Raw genomic sequence first — 13708 nt, 5'->3', positions numbered from 1 at the left:
TGGCCAGATTAATTACTATTTACATGGGTAACACAGAATTGATAATTGACCATTGTTGGGTAATTTTCAAGGAGACTCTGCAGAGAAAACTGATCCCCCACCACCACCACCACCACTATGTGGAAAAGCAAACCAGCTTAAACATGCAGGGAATTCAGCAATATGCACATTCAGGGGTCATGTTAGAAAGTGTTTTCCATGTAAAGAAGCTGCTTTACATGAGAAAAAGCATTCTGTAAAACTGCTACTAAATACAAAGTGGCAGAAGATGATCTGTGCACACGTGACATTATCTGTGCACACGTGATATGATCTGTGCAACCTTGTTCTGGGCCTGTATTTTGGCTGGGGCAGCAGCAGATTAGAAACATATAAACACAGAAAAATGAAGGCAAATAAAAACCACTTGACTTATCCAGCCTGCCCATCTAGGCCATCCACTCTCCCTATCACTCCCTTACAGATCCTATGTACTTGTCCCAAGCTGTCTTGAATTCAGATACTGTTTTTGTGTCCACCACCTCTGCTGGGAGGCTGTTCCACAAATTCACCACCCTTCATTTTCAGAGTACATGGACATTTGTGCCCTATTGGAGATGGTTCAGGAATTTACTCTGTAGAAGTGCACAGGCTCCTATGTTGCCTTTATAAAATATGATTACAATTCGATGCCTTTATGGACCCTCTCACATAGGCACCCTGTTAAAAAAATATCCCCACAGAATATATAGCATGGGTAGAGTACATCCACTCACTTGTACCTGTATTTAATGTGAGCAGAATTTTGCTGAAAACTACATATGAAGATTGGAAAACGCCACCTATGCTCGGAGCTTTCCTTCCTCATTGTAAACACACCCTCAGGATCACATCCTGCTAACAAGGCTAAAAACTCAAGCACTGTTCCAGAGTAGTAAAGGGTTTTGAAAAGTCCTCCCAAAGATCAGCGTTAGCAGATAGCTAATGTGGAATCATGACTCATAGGCCAAAACAGTTCATCCCCAAAAAAACTGCCCAGCTGGGTTTATTCCATTTTTCCCATTGCTAAAATCTGTCCCTTCCTTTCTGATCATGCTACCAAAATGCTCATCCATTTTCTCATTGACTCTCACTAAGACTACTGCAACCTACTCATCATGGGTCTTCCAAAAAGCAGCATGTTCAAAAGGAAGCTGCATGACCTATCTTGTAAAAGACATATAATTCCTATTGACTTTCCATCCACTTTTACCTACAGTTCAGATCTCTATTGCTCACCAGCAGATACATTCACTCAGCAGCTCCTCATTACTTGGCTCCCCCTCTTTCTACAATGTTCCTCATGAACTCTGCTCTTCTGGTATGTCACTCTTACTTATTCCCCTTCCCTCCATTTCTGTCTCCTATTTCCACTCTGTTCTCTCACCTTGCAGTGATACAGCACTAATATCTCTTCACACAGAACTTTCCCTCCCTAGGAGTGGCCTAGTGGTTAGAGCAGCAGGCTTGCAATCCAGAGGTGGCCAGTTCAAATCCTGCTGTTGCTCCTTGTGATCCTGTGCAAGTCACTTAACCCTCCATTGCCTCAGGTACAAAGCTAGATTGTGAGCCCTCCAGAGACAGAGAAATACCCAATGTACCTGAATGTAACTCACCTTGAACAACTACTGGAAAATGTGTGAGCAAAATCTAAATAAATAAGATCAAAGTTGCTTTCCAAACTTTTTAAACACTTTCAGAGAGTTAGCACTAGGTAATGCAGTTGCTGTGATGGGATGCCTCTTTTTTCCTATCTTTTCCTCCCTCCCCTTATTTTCCCCTGATTTTCTCTGTCCTATAATTAATAGAGTTCGTCTCTGTTTTTAAAATATTTTTGTTCATAAACCGTCTCCCTGTACCAATATGAGAGGTGGTATATCACGTGTAACAAACTATAAACCAATACGATCATCAAGAGAAGCTGAACTCATTATATTGGTTCCTCTTCACTTTCTCCCTCTCTGCCCCAACTTCTGCCCCCTGGTCATGTCAACCCTCCTGTGTGTATCTGTTGTGTAAAAAAACTGCACAGAATACTTTAAGATGGCATCCAGATTCTGTTGAACTTCACTGACGGTCAAGGAGAATTCCAGCCGCACTTCATAGCTCTTCTCCACTGCAAAAATCTGATGGAACCAGAAAGAAGAAAAACTATTTAGTATCCCAGACCTCAGGACAGAAAGACATGTACAGTGCACACCCCTGACATCACCATACAGTGACATATGCACAGCTTTTGATGCTGAGAACCTGTGCCCTCATAGCACATATGCATTATCAGAGCAGCAGAAGCTCAGGGTGTTATACTCAGTCAGGCAGTTCCCTGTCCCTAGGTGCCTTGTAATCTAAATCCATAGCTGCCATATAAAGTATCACATACCATGTAAAATGAGTTTATATTGTTGGACAGACTGGATGGACCGTACAGGTCTTTATCTGCCGTCATTTACTATGTTACTATGCTACTAATTGGGATTCCAGAATCTTGTAACTCTTTAGGATTCCAGAATCTTCAGAACTTTTAGTACAGGAACAGTGCTGGGCAGACTTCTATGGTCTATGCTCTGAGAATGGCAAGGACAAATCAAACTTGGGTATAAAGTATCACATACCATGTAAATGAGTTTATCTTGTTGGGCAGACTGGATGGGCCTAAGGTCTTTACCTGTCGTCATTTACTATGTTACTCTTTGGGGTTCTACATGAAGTTTTGCTACTAATTGGGATTCCAGAATCTTGTAACTCTTTAGGATTCCAGAATCTTCAGAACTTAGTACAAGAACAGTGCTGGGCAGACTTCTACGATCTGTGCCCTGAGAAAGGCAAGGACAAATCAAACTCGGGTATAAATATAAAGTATCACATACCATGTAAAATGAGTTTATCTTGTTGGGTAGACTGGATGGACCGTACAGGTCTTTATCTGCCATCATTTACTATGTTACTATATCAAGGAGCAAAAATTGTGATGCCATATCACATACCCTAGAGATGGCTACACACTTAACAGATGTCATATAAATTCTAAAGTGTCTTGGGATTCACTCCGAATGGAAGGAAAATCTTAAGTCCAAATTATGCTTTTGCAGTTCTTATGTACACACTTACTGATTGCACAAACACTGACACAAACCACAGAAGAACCACTTGCCACAGCTGAAGAACAAACAAGCAACACAGTGGAGGTGACAGCAGTGGGTGAAAATATACAATGTACCTACATCAAGGTTCTTCTGGGCACTGAGTGCTGGGTTTCCTCCGTCTGTTGCCTCTACTGTCACTCGGTAGCCGCCATTTGACAAGTCAGGCACCTTAACAAGACTGGAAGGAAACATGGTTAGTTTTGGTTGGTTGTTTCCCTCCCTTAGTAATAGAGAAAGCTACAGAGTAGGTGAGCAGAATGTGGTTTCATCTATGCGTCTCAGACCTGTTCTTGTCACTATACTAAATGTTAAGTGTTCTCAGTGTCATAACTTTCCCAGGGGAAATAGCAAAGTGTGCAAATGGAACTTTCAGAAAAGTAACCCCAGACAATTTACGGTACCTGCATGATCTATATTCGCAAAACAACCAAACTCAGCAGGCACTATGCATGTGAACAATAGGTTGATTTATATGGGCTGAGTAGGGGACTAAATTTTGTCAGGTGGCTCAGACCCAGTCTGAAAGGTGTTGTACTCATGGCAGCCCAGTTTGGTGGTCTGTAATACACCTGCACCTTCTATGGCTCCAACTTTAGCTATCGATCAGAATCAAGAACCAGATTATATCTTAACAGCAGTTAACCTCAAATTCAAAGTGGGGTCACAGGCCCCTCTACTTTTGGCTCAGGCCCTCCAGTACCCCAGGAAAGAGTGCCATAGCTGGTGGCGATCCCCAGGCCCCACCAGCCAAAGATACCCAAGCCATGCTGCAGACAGAGCCTGCCCTTCTGCCCCACCCCTCTATAATATCAGCATTCATATGTCCATTGAAACTCGGAGCGACATGACTGGTTAGTGATCTTGCAAAGTTGGAAAGAGATTAGAAGTACAGGAAAATAGAAGAAGGCTGGAAGCATAGTGCTCAGTTCAAATGTTACCTCTCAGAGGGAACAGCTTTTACAAATTTACCTATGTAAAAACACCATTTGAGAACTGTCTCCCCTGAATAGGGAAACTGCTGAAAAGGGGCAGAGCACTAGAGTTCATTCTAAAATCCCCAAAGACTCTGTACCTGCAGTTCAGGTGTGAGGACACAAGAACATACATTACCTACTGCAAATTTTCAAAAGGAAACGCTGGGTGGAGAGTTTCTTTAAAAATTCTCAAGACCTGCAAGATCTATACATATATGCCTATGTTTTCATGTGTTTTGTGTGTTTGTAGTAATACAAATAAAACAAAATGAATACTGAGTTTTGTGTTGGAGTACTCTGTTCTTTTGGATTGGTTGGATGAATAGAGAGTTTTATATGGAGTACTCTATTCATTGGGGGGGAGGGGTCTTTTACAAAGCTGTGCTGGCATTTATAGCTTGGGGTTCCTAGCCCATTATAAACCATAAAGCTGTATGTCTCTGTTGATCACCCCACCCCTCACCTATCCACACCCATCCTGTTAGAATATCAATGATATGCTTTGATGTCTCCATGCATACCTCCTACCCACCCCCATCCTCCCACCCTGTCAGACTGTCATAGTAATGCTTGAATGTTTTCACTTATATACACTGTCAGCTAGCACATTTGCTTATTTCCGATCTGACGAAGAAGGGCAACCTTCAAAAGCTAATCAAGAAATGTATTAAGTTATGTCCAATAAAAATGGTATCATCTTATTTTCTTTTCCATGTTTTATTTTGTTTGATTTCTATTGATAGCTTGAGGCAAAAATCAGCAGGTGGTAAATGCTGAGAAGCCCATTATATTCCTATGGGCGTCTCAGCATTTACCGCCAGCTGATTTTTACAGCAAGCTAAAATCACTAGCGCTGACTTTGTAAAAGGCCCCCTTGATATGGTTGGATGAACAGTGAGTTTTGTGATGGAATAATCTAGTCATTTGATTTGAAATCAAATGAAAAAATCAGTCGAGAAGACCGGAATGATAAAGAAGTGCCTGTTAGTATGGGAATTTTAACGGCTGCATTTATGAAGTGAATATCGAGGCTCCTGAAGAAGCAAAATGGATGGCTCCATTTAGCCTGTGAGCCTGGAGGGGCGAGCAGCCACAAGAAAAGACCTTTAATTATAATTATGAAAGAAAAGTAAAGAAAGAAAAAATATAAACTTAAATGAACGTTTGAAGTGGGACTGAAAAACAGAGTTTATCTGTGAATCTGTGTTGTTTACAAACTCTGAAGATCCATCTAATGGAGATTCTATTATTTAATGAAATGCCAGAAAAATAAATTGACTTGGATGGGGCTATGGGGTCCTTTTACAAAGGAATTTTCAACGCACACTAAAAATAAGCATATGCTAAATGTTAGAGTTGCTCATATATTTCTATGGGCATCGCTAGTGTTTAGCGTGTGCTAATAATTAGCATGCCTTTGTAAAAGACACCCCCCCCCCCCCCAATGTTTGTATGTTTGTTACAGGGCCTTGCTGAAGCAATGAAAGTTTACCTTGTGCTTGTGTCTTGGGCTCGGGGAGGGAGGGGGAGAGAGATGATCTTGTCTGGGATTCCTGCATGTTGGGGAGTGATTGTGTCTAGGGGCAGTAGTCAGTTCATAATGGCATTACCACACCTGATGCTACCAGTGTAGACTTTATTCTCATGCGTTGTCATCACACTGAAGATGTCGGTCAGGGATTTGTTGTCATTATTCTGAAAAATGAATTCCACGTGGGTGATGCTGAACTTGACCTCACCATTTTGTCCAGTATCAATATCTGTTACCTGTGGACAGAGGAAGAGAGCGGGAGGATGAGGAAGAACCATGACCGGATCAGAATACAGGAAATCCTGAAATGCAAAGCCTCAAAAACACACTGGTTTGGAGCCTTACAACAACTTCTAGTTGGATACTAACTAGTGCAAGGGTCTGAGCTATGATTAGAGGATTGTCCCTCTGTGGACCTGTACAATACTGAAGGATTAACACCTTGCCAACTGACCGCCAGGGGCCAAGATGATATTCTGACCACTGCTACCCAGATACCAGTGCTGAATAGCCAGATGTAAAGAGGCCACTGGAATTAAATATCGGTGGTACCAGGATCCTTATGGCTCCAGCCATGGACCGCCCCGGCACTACCTGCTCAGTGACTGGCCCTGTTGTGTGGCGCTCATCCAGGTAGAACTTGCTCATACCTGCATAACTGCCACTGATAACAACCCGTATGATCTTCTCAACATGGTATTCGTTCCTCCAGGTCCTCCTAAAGAGCTCTCCAGTCTTGAGATCTGGGGGGGGGGGAGATCCTATAACTGGCATCCATAGCATATGAGCCAACTTTTCAAAATTATTGGGGGTGCTAAACCCAATGGAAATTACCTCTCTTTGGACACAGTCAAAGAGTTTGTTCAACATTGGGGGTGCACAAGCCACCCATAGCACCCAGAGAGCTGGCTCCTATGATCTGTAGGACACCTGGGAGGAGCCTCTCATGTGCACTTCCAGTGTGATTGGAGCTGATTTTTACATATTCCCCATCTAGCAAAAGGATTGCATAACACTAGTATCCTGTGTTTTTTAGAATCATTCCTGGGACTTGGGGAGGGGGAAGGATAGTTGATTATGATAGTTGAATTTTATTAGCAAAATCTCTCAGGAAAGACTGTTAAGTACTGAGCAACACCTCTACCTCTGTCTCACACATCCACACCCCCTCTCCACATCCTAGAGCCCAATGCTGATTCTGTGTCATGCATGAGCCTTCCACCCACCCAAATGCACCCACCCACACCCCCTCTCTACATCCTAGAGCCCAGTCCACTCTCATGCATTAGCCTTCCACCCACCCACCCCACGCACACATCCACACACCCATCCTTCAACAAATCTGTCACACATATGCCCTGACACTGACTCCACCTGACAGAGAAGCAGAATAACATGTGTTTTCTTACTTTGACCTTCGGCTCTGGTTGTATTTTCAGAGGGTCTGAAAGCAGCACTGTTGGAAGACAGACAGACAGATAGGTCTCACTTAATGACCAGGTCTACACAAGATTGCATCATGTAATCTGCTTTCATTCTGCCCAGATAATGTCACTACTGAGTGAATACAGAAAACCAGTTCCAATGAATGATACCCTGAGGGGGGTGGAATAGCCCAGTAAGAGGTGACCTTCCAATCCAGGTTAGTGCATATACAGTGAGAGGCTGCAAGCCCCTCTTTCTCAGCTGGTATATACAAGGTACGTCACCCATCCCTGAATGTTGCATACCCAGGAGAAAGTGTGAACCCTCCATCCCAGGCTGGCACATCAGATCCTGGTCATTAATGGGAAAAAACCATGGGGGGAAGCTGGTACACCCTGCTAATAGAGGGATACATGACACACTGTGATGGCAGAAAGAGAAGTTAATTAGTGGAGAATGGATGAGTGTAGCTCCTCTTACCAAACACATCTTCCGTAGACAGAAACTCTGGGGCATTGTCATTAATGTCCAGGATGTGGATTTGTAGGGTACCTGCAGTAGAAAAGGAACAGAGACTTGGAACCCAGCACAGGATGAGATGAAGTTGCTGCTTCACAACTTTCCTGTTACTACAAATAATTTATTTATTCAGGTCTGATGCTGTTGCCTTTTCCCCTTGATTATGCTAGGTGGTAAAGTTGTGCTATCCTTTAATGCATCTGTTTATTCAAGACTTTTCCATGTTAATGTTACTCCCAGTGCAGTAATAGATTGGTGTTACAGGAGCTATAAACTCCCCCATAGCCAGAAGTCCTGCCGAGTAGGTTCAGCACCTCCTTCTGGGAAAGGCTGAGACTGTTGAGGCTCTGAGCTTCCCCACAGTCAACACTCCTGCACTATTTCCTACATCATCTCCTGCTGGGAGAAGGTGGGACCTCAACAACTCTGATCTCCTCCTCAGTTAGTGCTACTATATCTTTTCCTACAATGTATCCTGCTGGGAGAGCATGGGACTACAAGAGCTGTGTTTCTATTGTTTTGAGTGTCAGCAAGCAAATGCATGATTTACCAGGATCACTGTGGTTCCTCCCCATCTCTGTGAATAGATCCACCACCTGCAGCTTTATCTCCACCAAGTCACAGGTCTCATAGTCTATGAACAATGGCTCTGTAATCAGAACTGAACCATTGGGCAACAGCCGGAACCAGTCTGAGCATACACTGCCAACATCCCGGGTACCTTGGAAGCATTTCACAAATAGTGTTTCAAAGATCAAGGAGTGGTTGGTATCCTTGTCTGAGGCGACAACCGTGGTCAGCAGGTTATCCTGGGTCTTGTTCTCAAGGACACTTGCTTCCTGCAGAGATGGGTCTATGGTGGGTGGCTCATCGTTAACGTCCTTTACCAGCACAGTCACAGTAGTGTAGGCCTGGTGGATAACATTGTTTATACCCGTGTCCTGTACCTCAATGACAAGGGAGAAATTTTTTTGTGTTTCATAGTCTAACTCCACCTCTGGGACCAGCCAGATCTGTCCCTGGGAATGCCCAGCTTGGATCACACTGGAACGGATGAGGAAGTTTCCAGAGCTGCCATTACTAATCTGGAAGGACATACGGTTGTTCACCTCAGTTTGGTCTCTGTCTGTGGCATAGACACTTCCGATGAAGACACCTAGAAAAAGACAAGCACCCCAGGGACAGGGTATTAGATTTCCACAGAAAATCACCAAACCAAATCATCTCTACGCAAGCAATTACCAGCGGTTGTTGCCTGACCTTGATTCTGTCTGACTACTACATAACATTAGCTGTCAGCAACTGTCCTGATCAGAAAAGCATACTGTTGAAGTAAGAAATGGAATTTCAAACCTCAAGGATTCATGAGGAAAATGAATGACTGAAAACGGTTTTGTTGAAGTTTATTCCCTGAGTTGAGCACAGAACAGAGGAGAATCTCCATACATGAAGCATCTCTAGAAACCCATAGTAGTGGGAACCTACCCCTCTCTCTCTCCTTCACTGAGAACTGATACCGCTCACTGCTGAACACAGGTTCATTGTCATTTAGGTCCTGAAAGAGAAGCGGAAAATGGAACAGGAAAAGCATAGGGGTGTGACATCACAGCCTGCCAAATCCAGAGTGTTCCCACAGAAATACTGACAACATTGTGCTCAATCCGAAGTGTTTCTGTGGAAGCCCTGCCCTACGGTGTGCCAAAACCAAAGCACCAAGCTTAGGTTCTTCAGAATCTATGAACATTACCTCCACTGTTATGGTGACATTGATAAAGGAGTCCAGTTGGGGCGTTCCCAGGTCATATGCACGGACCAGCAGCACAATCTTTCCATTCAGAGTCTCGTTTATTGCCTCCCGATCCAGCTGAATTGTGTTGGTCAGCAGACCGGATTCTTGGCCAATGGAGAAATTGCGACTAAATTGATTTGGCATGATCTCGAATTCCACAATGCTGTTATTGGTGTTGAACTCATCCTTGTCAGAAGCCTGGAAAGGAAAGAAGAGCTGAGGTTAGAAGAAGCTTACCAGTGGATTCAGGGAATCCAGAACATGATGACAAGGTCCATTGCTCTGCTAGGTTTCCTCAGCGCTGCCTCTGTGGACAGGTCTCACGCTACCCACATCATTCCATTTTTCACTTCTGAGCATCCTTCTCTTCTTCCTCCTCTTTCATGCTCAGTTTGTTCAAATCTCTGATCCTGGCAGCAGCTGGTTGAGCAGTATAAACCAAGTACACAAAATTATGGAGAAGAGAGGGCTCCATGCATATGCTGAGAGCAGAAAAATCTATCCAAAAGGCTTGAACTCTAAGGCTCAGTCCCAGTAATAGGAATAATAAAATGTATTAGACTACATACCTCTACACCAGCTATCCAAAGTGTGAAACAATAAACTCTCTCTAAACAGGGCAGGATTAACCCTCTGCTGGGCTGTAAGCAAACAAGCATGTTGGACTCCCCATAGTAATATAAATTCATAAAACTCCTACAAAGGGGCTCTGCATGGTTCTGACTGAAGAGGCTGAAGTGTTGCCCACCCACCAATTTCTTCTGCCTACAGGAGAGAAGACACAGGGGGCAGGAGAAGAGACCTCTCTCTGTTTACAATGTTTCTTAAAACGTGCTAAACCGCTTCCTCGATAATACATTGCAGTAGGGTGGTTTTCAATTCTAAGTAAATACACACAGAAAGGAGAGAGGAAAAAAGAAAAAGAAATCTACCCGGGTGCCGTCCACAGAAAGGCTGGGCCTCCAGCCACTATATCCTAAAGCTTTTCTGAAAAAGACAGGTTCTAAGACGATTTTTAGTGTTACTGCCCCTAGGTTAAGAAAAACTCTTCCAATTGAGTAAAGATCAGAAACTTGTCTAAAAAGATTTCAATTGGGACTCAAAACATTCCTATTCAGAGATGTCTTCTCAAATTTTGTAATAGTATTCCTTCCCTTGCAGCATAGCGGGGCAGGGGCAGGGGCCGGAGCTGAACCTGGAGGCCCCAGCCATGTGATATTTCTTTTTCTTTGTTTTTCTTTCTCTTCTACTTTCCTATCATTAATGGAATTCATTTTCTCTATTTAAATTTCTTCCCTTCCTCTTTCTCTTTTGAATATATTCACAATTTTACACTGCGGTATAGTAAAAAAAATAATAAACTTGAAATTGAAACTTAAGACTGCTCTTCAGCTTCAGCTTCAGCTTCCATCCTTGGGACCGATGGAAAGTTGGTTCCACAGTGTCAAGACCAAGAAAACAAATGGCGTTTGACGAGTCCATCCATTATATAGAGAGACACTGAGCAATCTGCCAGATAGTTGGACTGATAAGTGGGGACTGTTCGAACGGGATGCAGTAAAATTTTGAGAACAAGTCTAAAATGACCTGAAAGCCTCCCCCCCTCTCCCCATCCATTCTTCATTCTTTCCAAGGTATAAATCAGCCTTGGAAGCCATTGAATTAGCACATGTGAGAAGGCCCCTCCTAAATATTTGGGCCTTGGGCACATGCCTAGTTTAGCTACGCCTTAATCCCACCCCCGCTTCTTACATAGACACACTTTTAGGTCAATATTAATAAAAGATTACTACACCACAATAGACATAGAAACATAGAAAAATGTAGGCAGATAAAGACCATATGGCCTATCCAGTCTCCCCATCCAGGCCATCTACTCTCCCTATCACTCCCTTAGTGATCCTAAGCTTTCCCGATTCCCCCCACACACACACACACACACTCACCAGGATCTTCAGCTGAACTGTGCTGATCCCCCCAACTCACCAGGATCTTCAGCTGAACTGTGTTGATTCCCCCCCCCCTACTCATCAGGGTCTTCAGCTGAACTGTGCTGATTACCCCCCCACCCACACACACACTCACCAGGATCTTCAGCTGAACTGTGCCACTGTTCTCATTCACAAACACATTGTAGGAACCCAAGATGACTGGAGCATTATCGTTAATATCCAGGATGTTTATCTCTAAGAAAGTGGTGCCAGGCTGCCCCATCCCGTCCAATGCCTGAAGTGTGGCATAATAAACTGCTCCAGTCTCACGGTCCAGCAGGTCACCATTGCGAACAGATATCTCCCCAGTGCTGCTGTTTACTGTAAACACGTTCAGTCTGTAGGACAGAAAAATAGGAGCGAATCAGGTAAGGAAGGGACCTGCTGTGCAGAGCTGGGCAAGGAGCATCAAAAGACCCCTAACTGAGGCCAGAAAAGTATGCAGAAAACATGAGCAAAGGCCCACAATTTCTGGGAATCAGGGAATTCTTTTTCCTGAAGTTGGGGTTTTGGGGTTTCTTGTTTTATTTTGCATGTTTGATTTTTTTGAGTATTTCTTTTGTGCAATCTTCCTGGGCGGCTGCCTAGATGAGAGACTCTTGCACTTTGCCTGTCACTCCTGTGTATGCAGGACAAATAAAACAGTGGCAGCACCCCACAAAGGGCCGGTGTAATGAAGTATCCTAGGCCTTGCGCACAACTTAGCTTGATGTCTGTGCTCATTTGAGCGCTTCAGTGGGCATCCTAGATTAAAACGAGCTCTGCACATGGGTAACCGTGTGCAAGGACTCGGGTCGGTATCAGTGCACAGCTCATTTAAATCTCATGCTAACGAAGGCATCAGCTGCTCAACGCGGATACAGAGAAGTGCACAGAAGACCGCAAGGTTCTCCAATGCTGTGAGGAGGCTGTTAAAGGTGAGCTCACTCTTCTACAGTCAGTGCTTGTGAGCTTGCCCTTTACTGCAAGCAAACAGGACTTGCAGTTCTTGTCTAGCTTCCGAGGACAAGGGTCAAAATAATAATAGTAATAATGCAATGCCGAGGGGAAGGTGTGCTGGAACAGAGTAAAGTGCAGGATTGGTGAGAAATGCAACCCAGTCTTGTTGGTATTATACTCAGAGTTGCATGTGCTGGAGCACGGATACTACATGTGCACAGAATGCATTTCAGTCCATGTGCGGATATCTGCGCATGCAGCTCCAGGCACACAAAATGTACAGACCCAGGTGCACATGCATCAGCCATGTAAGCACAGATTCTGTGCACAGCTTATTTGCATATTATTTGGTTACTGCATTGGTTGAATATTGGAATTTTTACACCTGTAATAGGAAACCCTGAGCTTTAGCACAGAGCTCAGACACACAGCTTTCTGCATCAGTCCTGCAAAGGGGAACCTGAGTGTCCTCTTTCATTTTGCTTGTTTCACAAAATCCTCTCTTCTAGAAATGGAGTGAAATCTACCCCACTTCAATATGTGCCTCTGCCAAATGTCAATGGTCCTTCGCTAGCCCCCTTTTTGGTGAACACTTCACAAGAAAGAAAATGAAATAACATTTTCCTGAGAACTAGATCCTTCATTCCTGAATCGCTTTAGCACTGGAGAATGCAGGACAGTTAATGATATGAGGGGAGGGTCTGTCTAGGAATCCCCCCCCCCCCCCACCATGCCCTGCTCTGTCATGCCATAAAAGTGAGCACAGGAGGTTGGTTGGAAATTACAAACCAGTTACTCTGAACACACTGGTGTGAAAATTAATGGAGAATGTACAATAGGAAAAGGAAAGAGGAGAATCCCAAACCCAGCAGGCAATAGAATTTTATAACATAATAAAGCAGTTAGTATATGTGAGAATTATAATTACTAGTGAATATACGCACATAGATTCTGGTAAAAGCCAATACGAGATTTCCCCATATACGCCAGAGTCTTTATCCGTTGCCTGGAAAAAATTCAAAATAAAAGTTTAATGACAGCTTGGAAAGGAATTTTCTTTTTTACTTGAAATTTTATTGTGTGCAGTGCTTGTAAGGGAATCTTGGTATTAGGGGTGCAGTGGGAGGGACCCCTCCTCTAAGCATGTCCATTTCTGTCATCTATAGGACTGGGCTGGTGTAGAACCTGGGAGAGCCTTCAAGCCTTTTGCCCCCTCCCATTAACTTTCAGGCCCCTAATCTCCACCTCTTCTCCTGCCCAACATCATGTTTATAATCCAAGGAAGTTAAGTTGACAGGAGACAGTGTCACATGACAAGGCTGAAGCCATCTCCCCATACAGCCACCATCTTGATATACTCAAAACAAGCCTCTTTGGGA

General features: G+C 43.8%; 1 protein-coding gene across 1 annotated transcript in view; it reads right to left on the bottom strand.

The window, feature by feature from the left end:
* Positions 1–13708, bottom strand: part of CDHR2 (cadherin related family member 2) — a 64800-nt gene that overhangs the window by 18360 nt on the left and 32732 nt on the right. Inside the window, exons 15-24 of the mRNA XM_030213161.1 lie at positions 13274–13335; positions 11485–11728; positions 9358–9597; positions 9096–9165; positions 8161–8766; positions 7572–7643; positions 7076–7122; positions 5751–5902; positions 3240–3339; positions 2056–2144 (exon numbers count right to left, since the gene is read on the bottom strand). Coding sequence (XP_030069021.1) covers positions 2056–2144; positions 3240–3339; positions 5751–5902; positions 7076–7122; positions 7572–7643; positions 8161–8766; positions 9096–9165; positions 9358–9597; positions 11485–11728; positions 13274–13335 — 1682 coding nt within the window. The remainder of the gene's footprint in view (positions 1–2055; positions 2145–3239; positions 3340–5750; positions 5903–7075; positions 7123–7571; positions 7644–8160; positions 8767–9095; positions 9166–9357; positions 9598–11484; positions 11729–13273; positions 13336–13708) is intronic.

The sequence above is a fragment of the Microcaecilia unicolor genome, chromosome 8 (genome assembly GCF_901765095.1).
Source record: "Microcaecilia unicolor chromosome 8, aMicUni1.1, whole genome shotgun sequence".
NCBI lineage: Eukaryota > Metazoa > Chordata > Amphibia > Gymnophiona > Siphonopidae > Microcaecilia > Microcaecilia unicolor.
This window is presented reverse-complemented; position numbering and strand designations above follow the sequence as displayed.